Here is a 17287-nt window from a genome sequence, read left to right on the forward strand (position 1 = left end):
ATTTCTGCATTCATCTGCGTTCCATGGTGTCCTGTCTCTGCGTCCCTCTGCCCCGCACCCCCTTTGTACGGTCTCAGGTTTGCTATTTAGTTTCTCCCAGTTTAGGTTTCCGTTTGTAAAGTACTCATACCTCGTTGCCTGTTTTTGTCACCACCACCTTTGTAAATAAAACATCACTCGTATCATCAGTTTGCTGCATCTTGGGTCCTCCTTTTCCTCCACACCACACGGCTCCCTCCGCCAGCCGTGACAGTAACAAGCGGGTTTACAAACAGGAGCAGCTGATTAGCATTAGAAAAGCTGAAATAATACCTCAACTGAAGCCAATTGTACTAAATGCACTAAATGTGCACTGTTCCAAGAATATTTTTCTTTCTATTGTTTTCTATTATTTTAAGTTAAGCAGGACAGAGTTCTTTTAAAGAAAGATTTACTTATATTCTCAAAAGTTAAGCATGACAGGCTTCTGTTTAAGAAAGAGACCTGTTTTACTGTGTTAATGTTGTCATTTTGAGCTAAAAATAAATGGCTAAATGATCATTTGTTTCACATGTGTTCATATCACAAAGAATAGAATATGCATGTACTTAAATCAACTTCAAGTCAAATGGTTAAAAAAATAATTTCACACACAAAAAAAGAGCTAGAAAATTCACCACACTGGGAAGGGTGAAGACAACTGGGTCGCCCGGCCCTGGCCACGAGGTGTCCCTTATTTATTTTTCAGGGAGCTGGCAACCCTAATCATTATATACCAGCTAGCCCAACTTCAGTAACCCTACAAACGTCACTGCTGTTTAGTTTTCTTCTTCATTTATGTCTGAAGTGATAGCAGAGCTGTACGTTTGAATTTTTTCACAAATCTCTCAGTCAGAACATGCAATGTCATGTTTAGGTGGAAACTAGCGAGCTAACTTCCTGCTAACTTCTAACTCTGTTAAATTTAATAAATTTTGTTTTCATGGATGCCTGGATGTTAAACTTAATTGTTATACCTGGTAAAGCAGCAACGCTGATCATGTTATTACAGATGAAAGAATTTAGACAGTTTTTAACTCTCAGTGATGCCTCAGTGTTCATTTGACTTTGGAACGTGAAGTAGACGGAGTTTTGGACCCAGATTACTCCGAATCCGTGAGGCTCCTGCCTACGGTAGCTGTAATGCTCCAACAATCCATCAAGCGGTGTGGCTTCGTAGCTTCCCAAAGTCTCACCAAAATACTAAAACATTTTTTTGACATATTTTGAGCGCCGTGTACCACATATAATCCGTTCAAGGTCAGTAAGCACAACCAGAATTCATACATAAGGCGCACTGTTGATCTTTGAGAGAATTAAAGGATTTTAAGTGCGCCTTATAGTGCGGAAAATATGGCAGTTCTGATAAATGTAGTGTCTGGCTCACAAATAGTGGAAAAAACAAGAACTTTCTTGTTATTTAGTTGTTTATCTGTTGGTTTACTTACTTCAGTGTAAAATGATTGGCAATAGTAGTGGGGAATCCTTATCAATAGAAAAAGCTGCAAAACTAATGAAAATATAGTTAAAAGATCCAGCAGGCCAGATTCAACTTTTCACCGGTCAGATTCTGGCCGTTATGTTTGGCATCTCTGCAATATACATTAACTACTTTTTTCCCCCTTTCCCAGCAGTGTTGAGCTTGGTGGTCAAAGCGACATGGCAGAGGTATACTATGAAGCAGAATAAGTGGCTTAGCCAGTTAATGCAACCTTAGGAAAGGCCACTTCCTAGCCAGTAACATTGCCACGGTTATTCAGTGCTCTTTAAGGTGGAGGTGCATAAGCTGACCAATCAATTCTGTGGAAAATTCCATTCTTCTTTTAGGGAGGCTAATTAGGGAAAGACAGACTCTCAGCAGACGGGATTTTACTTGCCTCTTGAGTATTGTACTTTTTGACCTGACATGAAATTTGCAAGTCAGCTACCTAAGTGGTCATAAGCACCATAAGCAGTATATGAATTCAATGACATAAAAGTTGTACTTAATCTTCCCATGCCTTCATGACAGGGCAGTGAAACTGAAAAGTGTATGAATTTATACAGTTTTGGATCTAACTTGGCTGCATTATTGCATTATTATATTATAAAATAATCACAGGAAAAACACTGCACTGTAGTTACATTATTATTATTATTATTCAATTTACCTAAAGCTATGGCCGATAGAAACAATAAAAAACAACCAAATACACACAAGGAAAGAAAATACCTCCAACAAAGCAGCACAAAGAACAATAAAGCCATTTTAACAAAATCTTAAAAACTGTAAATGAGCTTCATCTTCGAAATCAGCACAGAGATCATATCAGGAACAGATCTGTTTAACACACAGCAAGCAAAACAAAACAAATCAGGTAATCATTATGTTTTCTATAACTTACATAGTGCTTAACGAATTTATTATCACCATTTAATGAGAGCAGCAGCCCTGAATTAACAGTACTGGTAATTTTAAAAATCAGTGTTTCTACTTCCGTCATGGTTAATCCGCCAGAATTTACAAACTCTTTAATCAAAATGATAGTTTAAAGCTAAAATATATAATTATTGTTGTCATTACTGGATTTCAAAGTGTACTGTTTTATAAAAAAGCAGAAAATGGTAAAAACACTTTATTATATTTTGAGTGAGATGCCAAATTACAGTTTTTTTACTTGTATTCTTGAACAAAAAAAGAACCGCTTTAGTGCTTGAATGTTTTGCTGGATAGCATGAATTCATTTTTTTTTCTTTTTTGCTTAAAAAAAACTGTCTTTTTTTTTTAAACAGACTGCTGACAGATTTATATAAATATATTACATATATAATTATATAAAACATTTGTGTTTTCTTGTCTTTATAACAGGTAATCTAATAAATTTGCCTTTTTGTCTTTATAAGTAACTACAAGCAAGTATAAGAAGATAGAAAGACGATATGACGGGTTTGGACTGCCGGTGTGAAGCAGCAGTGGAACAGTGGGATATTGTTTGCATTTACTAGATGTTTTACACCCTGACGTTCTCCAGCGTATGCATGTACAAAGAAAGCAGTTTTATCTTATAGCACTGATCAATTCGTTCATGAGGCTCGCTCTGGGAACTTTTATAGTCACCAGTGCCGATTGGAGGCCTTGCCAGACTTTTTATTGTTCTTCCTGGCTCCCTTTAGACAGCACTGAATGCTTATGAATGCAGATCAAACTGTACTCAGGCGGAGGGGCAACATTTTTAATCAGTAGAAAAACTGGCCTTTCCTTTTAAAATGAAATAGCTTCTGAAGGCTTTGCAAAGCTGGCTCAAGGGAAGTGGGGGAGAGGCCAACAGAGCAACGCAGACATTATGGAGGGAAGATAGGTGGAACAATGTGTACACTATCCTGTTTGTATGTCTATTATTTATTTCAGGTTTATGTTAAGAACCAAACACTGTCAGCAATTTAACTGTGACTTAAACTGTGCGTTTGCAGATTCCAGTGTGCTTCAGGAACAAAGAGGAAGCACAATGCACAGACTCACTGCTACTTGGCCATGAGAAATGGCACGTATACCCCACCACCACGTCCTTACTATCCTTATCGCTCCGTGTGTTACTCCCTTTCTCTCTTCCTCTTCCTTCATTGTCATCAAATAAGGACCCATGGGAGGACAGACCACCTGGTAACCATAGCTACAGGGATTGAGCACCCCATTGCGAGTAGTGCATTCACACATTCTCTTACAGACACACACACACAAATGCCTCTTGTGCTTAAAGAGTTCCTGAATATATTACCAACGAGTATGCAGCAGAATATAAACCAGCCTGTGGTCTTGGTGCTTTCCAGAGTGGTATTACTGGTTGTAAAGTGACTCGTGGATACCTGGAGGTTATAGTTTCCCTATCTCAGCATTCAACCCCCCACAGTATAGTACAGCAGCTATGGTGATGTGGCATTTCATTTGGAAGAGAAGAGAAGAGAAGAGAAGAGAAGAGAAGAGAAGAGAAGAGAAGAGAAGAGAAGAGAAGAGAAGAGAAGAGAAGAGAAGGGAAGAGAAGGGAAGGGAAGAGGAGAGGTGATTACATTTACATTATTGACGTTATGGGACCTGGATGTCTAGGGAGACAGAGCGATCGGAGATGGGCCAGTTGAAGAAGGGATTGTGCTCGTTTAAGGAAGGAAAATCAATCAGTTTAATCTTGGTGAATTCCAGAAAAAGAGAGAGTTTGAAATGACTAAACGACATAAGAAGCACAGTAAAGATCAAGAGAATAAAAAGACTCTGCTGCAATGTAATGAATAAGTGATACTATTAAATAACCTACAAAGAGGAAAGCTATATCTGACTGCTGATGCAGAAGTCCATAGATCAGAATCCATTAGCTTCAGCCTTTGCATTTATAGGCGTTTATCATATCGCTTTTCCACTGGTGACAGTGAAACAAATGCAAAAAACAAATCTTCACCATAACAATGTTTTCGAAATGTATGACAACACTGTGTGAGAATGAACTCCAGCATGAGTTTGGCTGGAGTTCACCGTCTCCGTCTAATGGCACAGATAGCTTGAACTTAAGCTGCCTGCTTTTAACTGCTCATGTGCTCGGATGCCTGTTTTTTTCCTTTTGTTTTTGATCGGCGAGCATTGTTTGCCAACTGATTCTCCTCCTCCCGGCTGAGATCAACTCGCCTTGATGTGGAAAATGGACTTAAATCAAATAATAATAGACCGCGTGCTGTCTCGGCACAACTGAAGCAACTTCACGTTGCCCACATAAATAAAACACATCCGTTTTGGAGCTTGACTTCTGCCACCCGCCGATATGGCCTGGCACCGCGCCTCCCTCTCTGCCCACACGCGCTGCCCTCGTCCCGCCTCAGCTCTCAACAAAGCCGAGAAATAATTATGTCAAAATATTTGCAAAAGAAATTCTTAATCTTTCTCATATCTGATAGATCTGGGTTTAGGGAGGGAGAAGGAAAACACAATGGTATTTGAGTGTGTGTGTGTGTGTGTGTGTGTGTGTGTGTGTGTGTGTGTGTGTGTGTTCAAGGACGCACATACAGACATTGTAAGTCAAGAAGCAACACAGTACTAGATTTGTTTCTGTCAGTCAGAGCGGCAGAGAGCAGATACACATAAAACATGCTGGGTTACACACAAAGACGCTTCAATCTCAGACATCGCAGATGAAACGAGTGTTGGGCACACAAACAAGAGGTCATAAAGATTCATTTGCACGCACACACACACACACACTCTCTCTTTCTAATGCAAGCAGAGTCTGGATTCTGTGCTATTCCTCTCCTGTGAAATAATAAGCTCCACATTTCAGTGATTCGGATTTAGAGAAGTGGTTTGTAGGCAGAATTTTAAAAAGATAAAGCTGGAGAGCCTAGATTTAGTGGCAGCCGCATCTTTAAAAACAACACAGCAGCCTAAATTTATTCATGCAATAGTATTTTATTTATGCTTTACCTCAGAATCACTGATATAGTCTGCTGTACAGACATGCAAAGTACAAGCAGAGAAAAATTAAGAAATGGCTTGTGTGAGCCTTGATGTGATTTGTGGGGTCTAGCTGATCCAGCATCACTCTTTCAGCTCCAGTGCATGTTAGCCTTGTTTATATGCATAGAAAGGGTGACAAGCAGGAAGAAATGCAGAAAATCCCCGTCTGTCACTCTATATTGTGATTCTTTCTCCAGGCTTGAGAGACAAGATCCCAACACGCTGCCACCGGCTCGCTTAATCATAACCAGCAATTTTCTCTGCAAATGGTAAATGGTAAATGGCCTGTATTTGTATAGCGCTTTTCTAGTCCCTAAGGACCCCAAAGCGCTTTACACAACCTGTCATCCACCCATTCACACACACATTCACACACTGGTGATGGCAAGCTACAATGTAGCCACAGCCACCCTGGGGCGCACTGACAGAGGCGAGGCTGCCGGACACTGGCGCCACCGGGCCCTCTGACCACCACCAGTAGGCAACGGGTGAAGTGTCTTGCCCAAGGACACAACGACCGAGACTGTCCAAGCCGGGGCTCGAACCGGCAACCTTCCGATTACAAGGCGAACTCCCAACTCTTGAGCCACGATCGCCCCAAATAACCAACGTACCAGCTTCAGGCCCGGCGGGAGGTTTGACTTTCCTCAGAAGTGGCACATCAAGGTTAGCGGAAAGGGTATGATAAATGTAGTGACAAATGCATTACTTTTAGTGTTCTTAAATAAGCAGGTCATGCAGTATAAGAAAACAAACAGAAGCGCTCCTCAGAGAGGGCTCATGGTGAAGTGAACACGCTACCTTGTCGAAGTTATCTGAATGCTTGAAAAATAATCGTGATGTGCATATTTTCCAAAACACGGAATGTGAATGATGTGCGTGAACAAACTATCAATTAAAATCTTCTGTCACCTGTCACTGAACTATCACTTTTTATAAATTTAAGAGATGAAAAGAGAGCTGTTTTTATTTTATCCTTTTTTTAAACAAAACACAAACCAACATGGGTTTCCTACCTTTTTTTTCAATGAGATTATATATGTGACCTGACCAGTTTACCTGAATCTGTTTCCCAGTCTCAGTTTTCATCCTACTGAAACTACATAACACACTAAAAATGTGACTTCAGTGATTTGATCTGGGAAAGCAACAATACAAACTCAGAGACTCCAGTTGCTTGTATGTGTTATGGGAAGTTGCGTCACAATGAACGTGTTTAGGTTTCTTCACATTCAGCATGAGTTTTCAATTCAATTCAATTTTATTTTATTTATATAGCACCAAATCAAAACAGCAGTCACCTCAAGTCACTTTGTCAGGTAAAGCTCCTACAATAACTGAGAGAAAAGCCCAACAATCAAAGGACCCCCATGGGCAAGCACTTGGTGACAGTGGGAAGGAAAAACTCCCCTTTAAAAGGAAGAAAGCTCCAGCAGAACCAGGTTTTGCACTGGCCCATTTCAAAGATTTTACCATTTTCACCATCACCATCTCAGTTTAAACAAACCAGGTGTGAAGAGAAGTGGCAGGTCTGACTATAAACCACTTGCTTATTGGCTAATTGTTTGAGATTAACAAGTCATTAGCAGTGAAAATAATACAGATGTGGTCCTTTTTGAAACATAGCATGACTGAAATTTATACAATAGATACTTTTTTTTAGTATGACCGGAAATGAGTGACTGAGCCCACACTGTAAACTAAAAGTGTTTACAAAGGTCAAGTCAGAAAGTTGTTATTCCCGTAGGCTGTGTGTCGAAATGAAGGATAGTGTCCAGGCATCCACGAAAAAAGGATTTACCAGGGTGAGTGGGGGAAGGTGTTAGCAGTAAAGTAGCTTTGAAATCTAAAGATAAGAATAAAAACATTTAGCCAACCCACAAAGCTTTGGAGGTTATTGAAGTTCAGCTAGTTTGCTAGATCTTTTAGGTGAGAGATAAAGTCTTCTCAATAAAAGTGCATGTTCAGTGTTGTTCAGTGAGGTACACAATCTGAGTCCCCATTGGGTGATGTGATGGCATGCCACACATGGTAAGCTCCACACCTCATCACCCGTTGATTCACTTTAGTTTAATTTACAGTCACTACTTTAAAATATTCTATTTATTGTTCAATATCGTTTCTTTATTAAATGTATTCATTTTTCCATCACACCTTCCAATGTTTATATGGCGTGCACACATATTAACCTTGCAAGGTCAAAGTTCTGTTTTGTTATATTAATACATCTTTCTTTGTTTGAGTTACCTGGGGGTTGGTGTCTCCTCCTGTCTGGCAAAAGGTGTGGCAAAGGGCTGGGAGACCTGAAGTACTGCTGACAGCCTAATTGGATTGCACCACATGCTTCATTGCCTGGGGAGTGTTTCATGTTTGTTTAAATGTTTTGTATTAGTTGGTTATATGGCAGCCATCTTGTTTTCCCCCGTGTGTGTCATTTGGTTTAGCTAAACCAGTATTTAAGTCCCCCTGTGTGTCATTTCAGCAGGTCAGTTTACCATATGTTTGTTTGAGGTTTTGTTAATTATTATCTTGAGTTTAGTCTGTTGAGTTGACCTCTTTTATTGGTCTGCCTGTTTAAGTTTTGGCTTTGTTAAATATATTTTCATATTTTTGGGTCAATAAAACCCGTTTTTTGAATTAAAACCACCGGTGTCCTTTATGCTTTACTGCTTGGTCCCTGACAGGTGACAAAAGAGATTAAACAAAAAAACAAAACATGGTCCTTTTCTAAAGCATTAAAATACTGCTGAGAGGCTCACAGCATCCTGGATACTCAGTGAAGCATGCCTTAGCTTGAAGGCCGGCTATGAATAAATAGTACTGATACAGTTACAAGTGTACAACTGAATAGTTTGCTAAGGCTCATCTCTATTCAAAGAACAAGGGCACACAGAAACGACAAGAGCCTTAGAAACAGCCATGTTGCCTTTACATTATCACTTAGCAAGTGAATTCAATCCAGCTGCTTTTTGTTTTCTACATAAAAACACTGCAGCAGTGGCATTGAAAAATGTACACAGAAGATGGCTATTAGTGTGTTTTTCTTTTTTGGGAAGGAAAAAAGGTCATAAGCATAGCAGATGAATCCCATTTAAGATGTCAGCATCGTGTCCTCCATCCTTCGCAGTGTTATTTACCTCCTCATTAATATAAGGAGTAACTTAACACTCACAGGAATTCAGATTTTTACTCTAGTGGTTGAACTTCCCACCTTTATACAGCGATTTAGCTACAAGTGTTTTTCAAACACGATGATTCAGCGTTGCCAAAGAGACCACTTCTTACTCTTGTCAGTGATGTTGGGTGTTATAACACCTTGCAGACTACTCTGCGGAAATTTAGGTCAATTTTAAAGGATAAAGACGATAGTACTCTAAGTCAGCGTGACTGCTCTTAACTTTGCACTAAACGTGTTTTGCAATTTTACTTGTTTTGAATTCAATCTGTTATTGCATAAGAACTGTTTACGTGTTTGTAGCGCGCACATGTTGTTTGAAACAACTCATGGCCAGGCCACATTTAAAAAAGAGATTTCTAATCCTTTAAACTTTTACTTAAATGAGACTGAATAAACTTTGTTACCAGAATGAAGAGATATCCAGTCTATATTTAACTTAGTTTAATATATTAAGATATGTGCAGTGGGGTTTTTCGAAGGCTGATGACATTCTTTAGATTTTTAGATTTGGTGTTTACAGTTTTCCCCATTTTGATAAATGGACTGCTATTTTTATAGCACCTCGGTATTCGGTTGAGCTCTCACAGCATTTTCTACTGAAAGTGTCATTCACCCATTCACATATCACTTTTATCTAACATCTAACATTTACACACACACACTCATGTGGATGAACTGGGGTTCAGCATCTTGCCCGAGGATACTTCTGCACAGAGACTGGAGAAGTCAGGGCCCAATCGATCGGTAGATGACCCAGTCTACCATGCTCTACCACCTGAGCCACAGCTGTTCAGGTGGTATTAAGCCGCTAAGAAAGACATAATGGCTCAGAAAGGATCAAAACCTTTCTGAAATCCTGTGAAAAGCTTTGATATTGTATTTCCACCAGTCATTCTAAGATTTTCTCTCAGCTAACACAGATCACAGTAGTCCGTTATCTTTAGAGCATATTAAATCTTCTCTTTACTCGTCAACACATTTCATGCTATGAGAAACACAGGGCCTTTAGATGTTTTTCAGGCCAAGGACAGAAAACATTACATTTGGCCAGTACCCTCAACCCAGAGCATCCTTTCTGAAATTAGCAATTAAAATGAAAGTAAATTTGAACTTCATCCACTCTGTGGAATTGTCTCAACGTTCCTACGGGTCCCAGTTCTCCCTGTGACACCCATGTATTATGTATAAGCATATGCACGATGAATAAGTCAAGAGATAAATGACGAAAATTACATTTCTTTTCCGCCCCCCATTTCTGTTTTTGGCATGACCCGGTTGTTAGTGCATCCTTTATCATGGCAGAGGAGCAAGTAAACTGCAGAGACCAGCAGAAAGTGAGATGGAAAAAGTGAGAGAAGAGCAGAGAGAGCAAGAGAGGAGGGAGGACAGTTGAATCCATCTCTCAGTACTATCCCTCCCTCTGGGCATTTCCCGGCTGGCACACGATATGTGGAGGCTGCAGTATTTTAAATCTCTACCATACTAATACCAATGAACCATGAGCACATTGTCTTTTATTTATTATTTGTGTGTGTGTGTGTGTGTGTGTGTGTGTGTGTGTGTGTGTGTGTGTGCATGCGTGCATGTGTGCAAGCATGTGTGCCGGAAACCCCAGAGCTACAGAGGCTAAAGACAAGATTGCAAGCGTGCACCAACTCATTTGCGTATATGTGTGGGTGTATGTTTGCTAATGTTTGTTCCTCTCTTTCTGCGCGCTCGCCTATGTGTTTGTGTGTGACTCACCGCTCTCCTCACCAGATGCTTCACAGCCATCTTCATCATCACAGTCGTCTCCGCTGCCTCCCTCCGTGTGGGCGCTCCCTCCCTCCTCTTCCTCAACCCTTCCTCTCACTTTGCTCGCCCAGCCCAGCTCCACTAATAGCTCCTAAATGAAGCGCACACACACATATGTCCACAGATATTACACATACATTTGCAAGACACTTGGATTGATTCAAATTTTGTTCTGTATTGTGACAAGATTTTGTTCTGATTTTATTTGATAACCTTACTGGTAGAAAAACATTTTTTATGTCTTTCAAACTATGTTGTCTTTTTTCATAACTTAAGCTAAAGAAATTGGAACAAATTATGTGTTTTGTGACAGGCTGCTAGTAACAAAGTACCTAATGATACAAGAAAGTCTTTGAAAAACCTTCCTTGGAAGCAAAGTCTAAAGAATTGAGGGGTAGCAGTTTGTAATGTATACTATAATCGAGAATAATCCAATTTTCAGGGGGTCACATGGAAGGCAGTGACTGATTTTTATAATGGAATGACATGTATGTATAAACACACATCGAAAGAAAGACTAGAAAACAAGGAACATGTAGACAAAAACACAGGTCAAAGTACACATGAAAACTTTATTCAAGTCATGGTATGACAACAAGAATCCCACTCTCCACTGCTTATTTAGATCAGTGCCGATGCCGTGGCATAATTGTGATGCCAGATAAAAGCTTCATGCCTCTATTCATGTCTTCACGCCTGCTATTTGATTACTTTTTAAATACAATACTGGATTTAGCTTCAGTGGTGGTAAGATCTATCTGCTTTGGTCTTAAAATTTGTCCCACGAACACATTTTAAGACCAGAGGAGATAGATCTTTTAGAGCAGTGGCCCACAGGTTGTGGAATGCTTTGCCTCCATCATTATGTTGCCTTGATTGCATTTATTCTTTTAAACAGGAGCTTAAGACTCATTTATTTAGACTGGCTTTTACCTAGATTTGTGCTGTATGCTTGATTGTGCTGTTTTATGTATATCTGTTTTATATTATTGTGAAGCATTTGGGGTTGTTACCCTGTAAAGAGTGCTATATGAATAAAGTAAAGTAAAGTAAAATATGATTACCAGATTTATAAATAACAGTTCACATTTTGTTAAAACAAAGGAAAAAATAAAACATACAAGTCATCAAATTGAAAGTCATACGGTTTTCACCCATACACTATGACAGGATCATGTAATTGGTTCATAGTTTGATAAATGAGTACTGTAAAGAGCCAAGGTGGGTCATATAGATGGGGTCCAGCTAAGGACAGAGACAAGGCAAACATACAGCATTTTTATCAAGGAAAAAGACATAAGAAGACATTAAATATATATGTATATATGGTACCATGGTGAAAAATAAAATGTCAGTAAAATATATCTTTTTTCCTTTGCCTTATTTCTGTCCTTAGCTGGAACTGATTAGGTAGCATGGTGGTCCTGGCTTTGAGACCTTTACTTGATTTGGTTCCCTGACCAACTGTTCCAAAGCCAGCAGTGTTGTAGTGTTGCCACTACAATATCCAATATAAAGCTGCTGGCCAACCAACTAGACATTGTGGTGGTTGACAAGGAACAGAAGACCACAGTTGTGATATATATTGCAATCTCAGCAGACAGCTACATCAGGAAGAAGGAGCACAAGAAAACAGAGAAGTACAAGGGGCCAAAACTAAAATTGTGGCTCCAGCAGATTGCAGGCACAACATCAGCAGAATTGGTCCAGAAGAGCACAGTCCAAGCACCAGCTAAGATACTGTGCAGAACCTCTGGTAGAGCACTCAAGCTTCAGGATCATATCCATACCACACCTCCAAGCGGTGAAGAGGAGAGAGTTCATCATGTTACCAGTGGTTTCTATGGTTGTTAAAAGTAAAATGAGAAGAAAAGTCTTCAGCTTTCCGGCCCCTCTCCAAACTGGAACCAGCTCCCAGTTAGGATTTGAGGCAGACCCTCCCCTTACTTTTAAGATTAGCCTTAAAACCTTCAGTTAAGGCTGGATCAGGTGACCTCCCTTAGTTACACATCAATAGGCCTATACTGCTGGGGGCTTCACATGGTGCATTAACTATTTCTTCTTCACTCACCTTTTTTTTTTACTCACTATGTGTTTATATTCAAATTTGCATCTAATCTGTTATTAAATAATTCAGTTATTATTTATTTCTGTCTGTCTTCCACAGTGTGCCTTTCATCCTGTCTCCCTCACCACCAGCCAATCACAACACAAGTCTGTTTTTCCTTCCCACTGTCACCAAGTGCTTGCTAACAGGGGGTTCTTTGATTGTTGCTGTTTTCTTTGTATTATTGTAGAGTCTTTACGCTGCAATATAAAGCTCCTTGAGGCGACTGTTGTTGCTATCGGGTGCTATTAAAAAAGAATTAAGTTGAATGATTTATATTATTGTACTACATTGAAAACTGTCTGAACAACTAAATGGACAGTCAGTTGTCTGAAATTTTATGATAATTTTAAATTTGCTATCCTGCAGAGTGAGAGCTGTAACTGATTTTCCCTGTCTCAGCTGCTTGTTTATACACAGACAAAATCTGTCTGACTCTCTCGTATTTAAAGATGACTTAACTCTGCCTACCAAATATAATCCCTTTAGCACATAAGCATAAGGTGTCTGTTTTGATTCACAAGGGGAAGATATTAAGTAGGCAAACAGCATTGTGGGGTGGCTGTGGCTCAGGTGGTAGAGCAAATCATCTACTGATTGGAAGGTTGGTGGTTCGATCCTTGGCTTCCCCAGGCTGCACACCAAATATCCTTGGGCAAGATACTAATGCCAAGGTTGCTCTCTGATGTGTTTATTGGAGTGTGAATGTTTATTAGTTTGCACTTGTGTTTAGAAGTACTTGTGTGAATGGGTGAATGCAGCATGTTGTATACAGCGCCTTGAGTACTCCGGGAGAGTAGAAACGCACTATATAAGTATAACAATGAAAACAGTGCACCTATCCTTGTGTATGGATCAAGGAAACATGTTTAAAATAAGCAGGCATCATCGATCACTTTATTTGATTAACAAGCAAGGGTGCCTGTTAGTCCTTGTGGAGTTTCCTTGTGGGGCAGAAGAATGTGGGATGCAAACGGAGGGACATCTGGCCTCCACCATAGAGTAGGCGTGTAGCAGCCACGGAACCAAGGGGAAGCAAGGTTATTATATGACAGCATGTCCGAGGGGACACAGAAACAGACTAGGCTCTGTACGGTGATTCACCATCATGTCACTGGACTGCAAATGAGTGCTGAGGGAGGACAAAAATACATTACAGCACTGTTTCCACCAGGACTGTTTTCTTAGTCATGTGGAAAGTCTGAAATTTAAACAGGATTTGGGCCATGTGGCACTGAAACTCCTCTGTGAAACCAACAGAGCCAACAAATAAAATTATTCAAGTGTGGTAACTCCAGAACGGTCTGTCCAGTGTAATTAATGACTGGAGACAAACTTAAACTGGTAGTGGCTGAGGTGATGAACTTTTGTATACTGTAAAAATAGAAATATTTTTTGCTTTGTTCTCAATAATACATCAGATTTTAATAATGATGGATAATAAGACACTGCCTTTATAAAATGTTTAAACAATTATACATGTTCAACTGCTCGTTAATGCAAATATGTAATCAGCCAAACTCAAATAATTTAGGCATGTCAACATGGTCAAGATGGCCTGCTGAGTTCAAAGTGAGTAAGGAAGATGGGTAATTTAAGTGACTTTAAAGGTGGCATCGTTGTTAGTGCCAGGCTGTGTGGAGTTTTTCAGAAACTGTTGATTTGCTGGGATTAAAATGGTCTTAAAAAAGAGAAAATATCCAGTGAGCAGCAGTTCTCTGGGAGAAAATGGCTCGTTGATGCCAGAGGTCAGAGGAGAATGGGCAGACTCCTTTGAACTGAAAGCAACAGTAAAGCAAATGACCACTCATTACAACCAAGGTATGCAGAAGAGCAGCTCTCAGTGCACAACATGTCAAACCTTGAAACAGAACAGCAGCAGCAGACACTCCTGTCAGCTAAATACAGGAAAGTGAAACTACGATTTACAAGACTGTTGCGTTGAGACACAAAGTCTAGTCTCCACAATAAAATTGGTATAATTTAAAGCTCTTACTGGGTGTAAATGATCCTATCACATGCTGACAAATGATCATTTTACAAGAGAAGAACTCCTTCCTTGCCCATCTTCAGCTGCCATGTAATCAAAAGATGAGAGCCCTTCCCCTTTTTAACACAAAGGGTTGATTCATGTCATCTTGACTGGCTGTGCATGTACCTACAAGTTTTAATTGTGAGTATAAACACGTGGTTGCGTTAATAAAATCCCATTAGACAGCAAAGCTTATGTGAAAAACAAGCTACTGCACCAAAGGTCTGCTTAGCACGCAATACAAATTGGGACAGTGACAGATAAGAAGACACCAACGAAAACGCATAAAGAAAGACAGACCTTCAAAACCCGGTCGGAGAAATGATTAAAATTCCAGGGACGCTTCTGTGTCCTGTCTCATATTTTCCCTCTGCTTTCATCCTTGTGGTCAGAGCGTGTAAATGGCACACATGACAGGCATGAATAATAATTAATAAATGGTATGCATTAATGGCTGTGCCTCAGATGAATGGCTTCACCCACAGAGAAGCCACCGGAGCACCTAGTTTCAAAGAAACAAAGCCCAGGATGTGGGTTTGCAAAGGCGACTCTCAACAGGTTCAAATTACACTTAGTTTGTTTGTATGTGTGCAGAGGCTTGCATCCTGCAATTTATCAGAAAGATGGAAAGACCACACCGCACCTCAGAATGGAAAATATCAGACCTTTCCCTTTGGTTCATGTCGTGACCTGTATAGCATTACTACGATCGATCCAGAGGCCGCGTATCCAAACACATTGATCTAACCGCGTGTTCGTCTGAATTACATCTGAAGATCGGCAAAAAGCTCGAATAGTCTTTAAATCACAGATGACCAAGAGTATACAAGTTAGACTGAAATAATGAGCGTAAGAAGGAACTCGCATCCATAAATGAATACATGGTGCATGTGTAGTGCATGTTTGTGTACGTGTGTGTGGGGGGAGTACGGGGCGGTGCTGACTTTGCATTTTCTCCATGTAAATGCAGCATGATTAATGGAGTCACCAGTGAAATTAGACAAAGCACAGAACAGCAGAACAGCAAAAAAAAAGGAAAGAAAAGAAAACTAGGCCTTAGCATGTCCCATCCGATTAATTTTCCTTTACCCTCACCAACATTACATAAACCAGAGGTTAACAGGCTTTCTTTAAAAGGAGTGGCTGTTGCTAGGAAGACATAACTTCTGTTTTTATGACAGTTCTAGGGGGTACTGTTTAGTTTCTGTAATATATTTTATACATGCGTGTTGCCGACAGGATAGTTCTTTTCAATAGCTTCCACACCCATCTAAAAACACAAACAAACTTCATAATCTCTGTGGTCCACATGTGCTGTCTGTAAACACCTACAAGAAGAAGTAACTGTGTAAAACTGGGGCCATATTTAACTTGAGCAGCCACCACTGGATAACCAGCTTCCTTTAAAAATGATTAAAAACAAATCAGTGGGCCACACTGCTGGGCGGGGTGACATCTCCAGTCATTACTGTTTACCAGTGATGTGTGGATTGTAGAGGGGAGGACACTGCAGGGAAGTGCAGACTGAATACTAAACAAAATGTGAGCCTTTATTGTGACTGATCAAAGAAAAATACAAATAGGCCAATAGAAATTGTAATCCAAAGAACATGAAGTCCAATCAGGTCTAAAGAGCATGAATGTGCACAGGTGAGCACAGAAGGCTAATTTAGGGTTAGAGAGCAGAGAGGAAATGAGACACGGGTACAGATTATCAACACAGGCAAAGCAGGAAGTAAAGCGAACTATTCATGAAGGAAAACCAACACTCAAAGGAAAATAGGAAATGAGTGAGAGACCTAATACTAACACTTAGCACGATGTCAAGCTAGTGAACAAAGGGTGATGATGACATCAACAGAGAAATGAGAGAGAAGGAGGAACAAACAGGGTGGCAGCAGGGGAACTAAAAACTGGCATTAAGAAAACTCAAGAGTTAAACCCAAGCGCAGGATTGCAAAACTCAGATTCAACTAGACTAAACAATAAAGTTGAACAAACACCATAAAAGTTCTTGACTAAGAATTTCAAACAACGTGACGCCTGTGAGGACGGATACTGTTTATTTTGACTCCAAATTGTTGCTGCTGGACAAAACTCAGCACTAAAAATAGATTTACCAATTTAAAAGAAATCAGCTGTTTCCACCTGTCTGAGTAACATTTACTAAGTTTAAAAAAACCCTAAACTTACAGTTTCGTTATATTACATAGCCCTGTTTTTATTTTACTTTATTAAAGTGCGTGTGTATCCTTTTTTAGATTTACTCGAGATCTAAAGAACAAAAGATTAGGTTGTTATACAGTTCTTGCTTCTACTTCTTTCTTCCTGTTAAAAGCGAGTTTTTCCTTCCCACTGTACCAGGATCTTGCTCATAAAGGGTTTTCTGATTGTTTGTTTTTTCCTCTACTATTGCAGGGTTTCTAACTTACATTATAAAGCACAGTGAGGTGACTATTTGGCGCTATATGAATAAAACTGATTTGAATTGATGAGTGAATGACCAGCAAACCAAATTATGTTGCCAGTATGAGTTGTATGATGTATCAGGCTGTCTCCCTCAATCCAGAAGGGTCCAAAGCCACATCGTCCACACATATAATAATGAATCATGATAATGAATACATTTCATATATCATTCTACGGAATCGTATGATTTTATGAATCATTCACACAAATCATATC

General features: G+C 39.7%; 1 protein-coding gene across 3 annotated transcripts in view; it reads right to left on the minus strand.

Moving 5' to 3' along the window:
• The window catches only part of LOC147309620 (glypican-5-like), a 66111-nt gene that overhangs the window by 16250 nt on the left and 32574 nt on the right, over window positions 1-17287 (minus strand). Inside the window, exon 9 of one of the 3 annotated variants that reach the window (XM_086269203.1) lies at window positions 10425-10554. The exons of 1 other annotated variant lie outside the window; for it this stretch is intronic. In XM_086269203.1, coding sequence (XP_086125329.1) covers window positions 10425-10554 — 130 coding nt within the window. Of the gene's footprint in view, window positions 1-10412; window positions 10555-17287 lie in introns of all 3 variants that reach the window. One more of the 3 variants, XM_086269202.1, reaches the window with a different exon arrangement.

Source organism: Aulonocara sp. 'chitande type north' Nkhata Bay, linkage group LG17, assembly GCF_057382095.1.
Source record: "Aulonocara sp. 'chitande type north' Nkhata Bay isolate Kocher_YH1m ecotype deep benthic linkage group LG17, A_spYH_male_GT1.1, whole genome shotgun sequence".
Classification (NCBI taxonomy): Eukaryota; Metazoa; Chordata; class Actinopteri; order Cichliformes; family Cichlidae; genus Aulonocara; species Aulonocara sp. 'chitande type north' Nkhata Bay.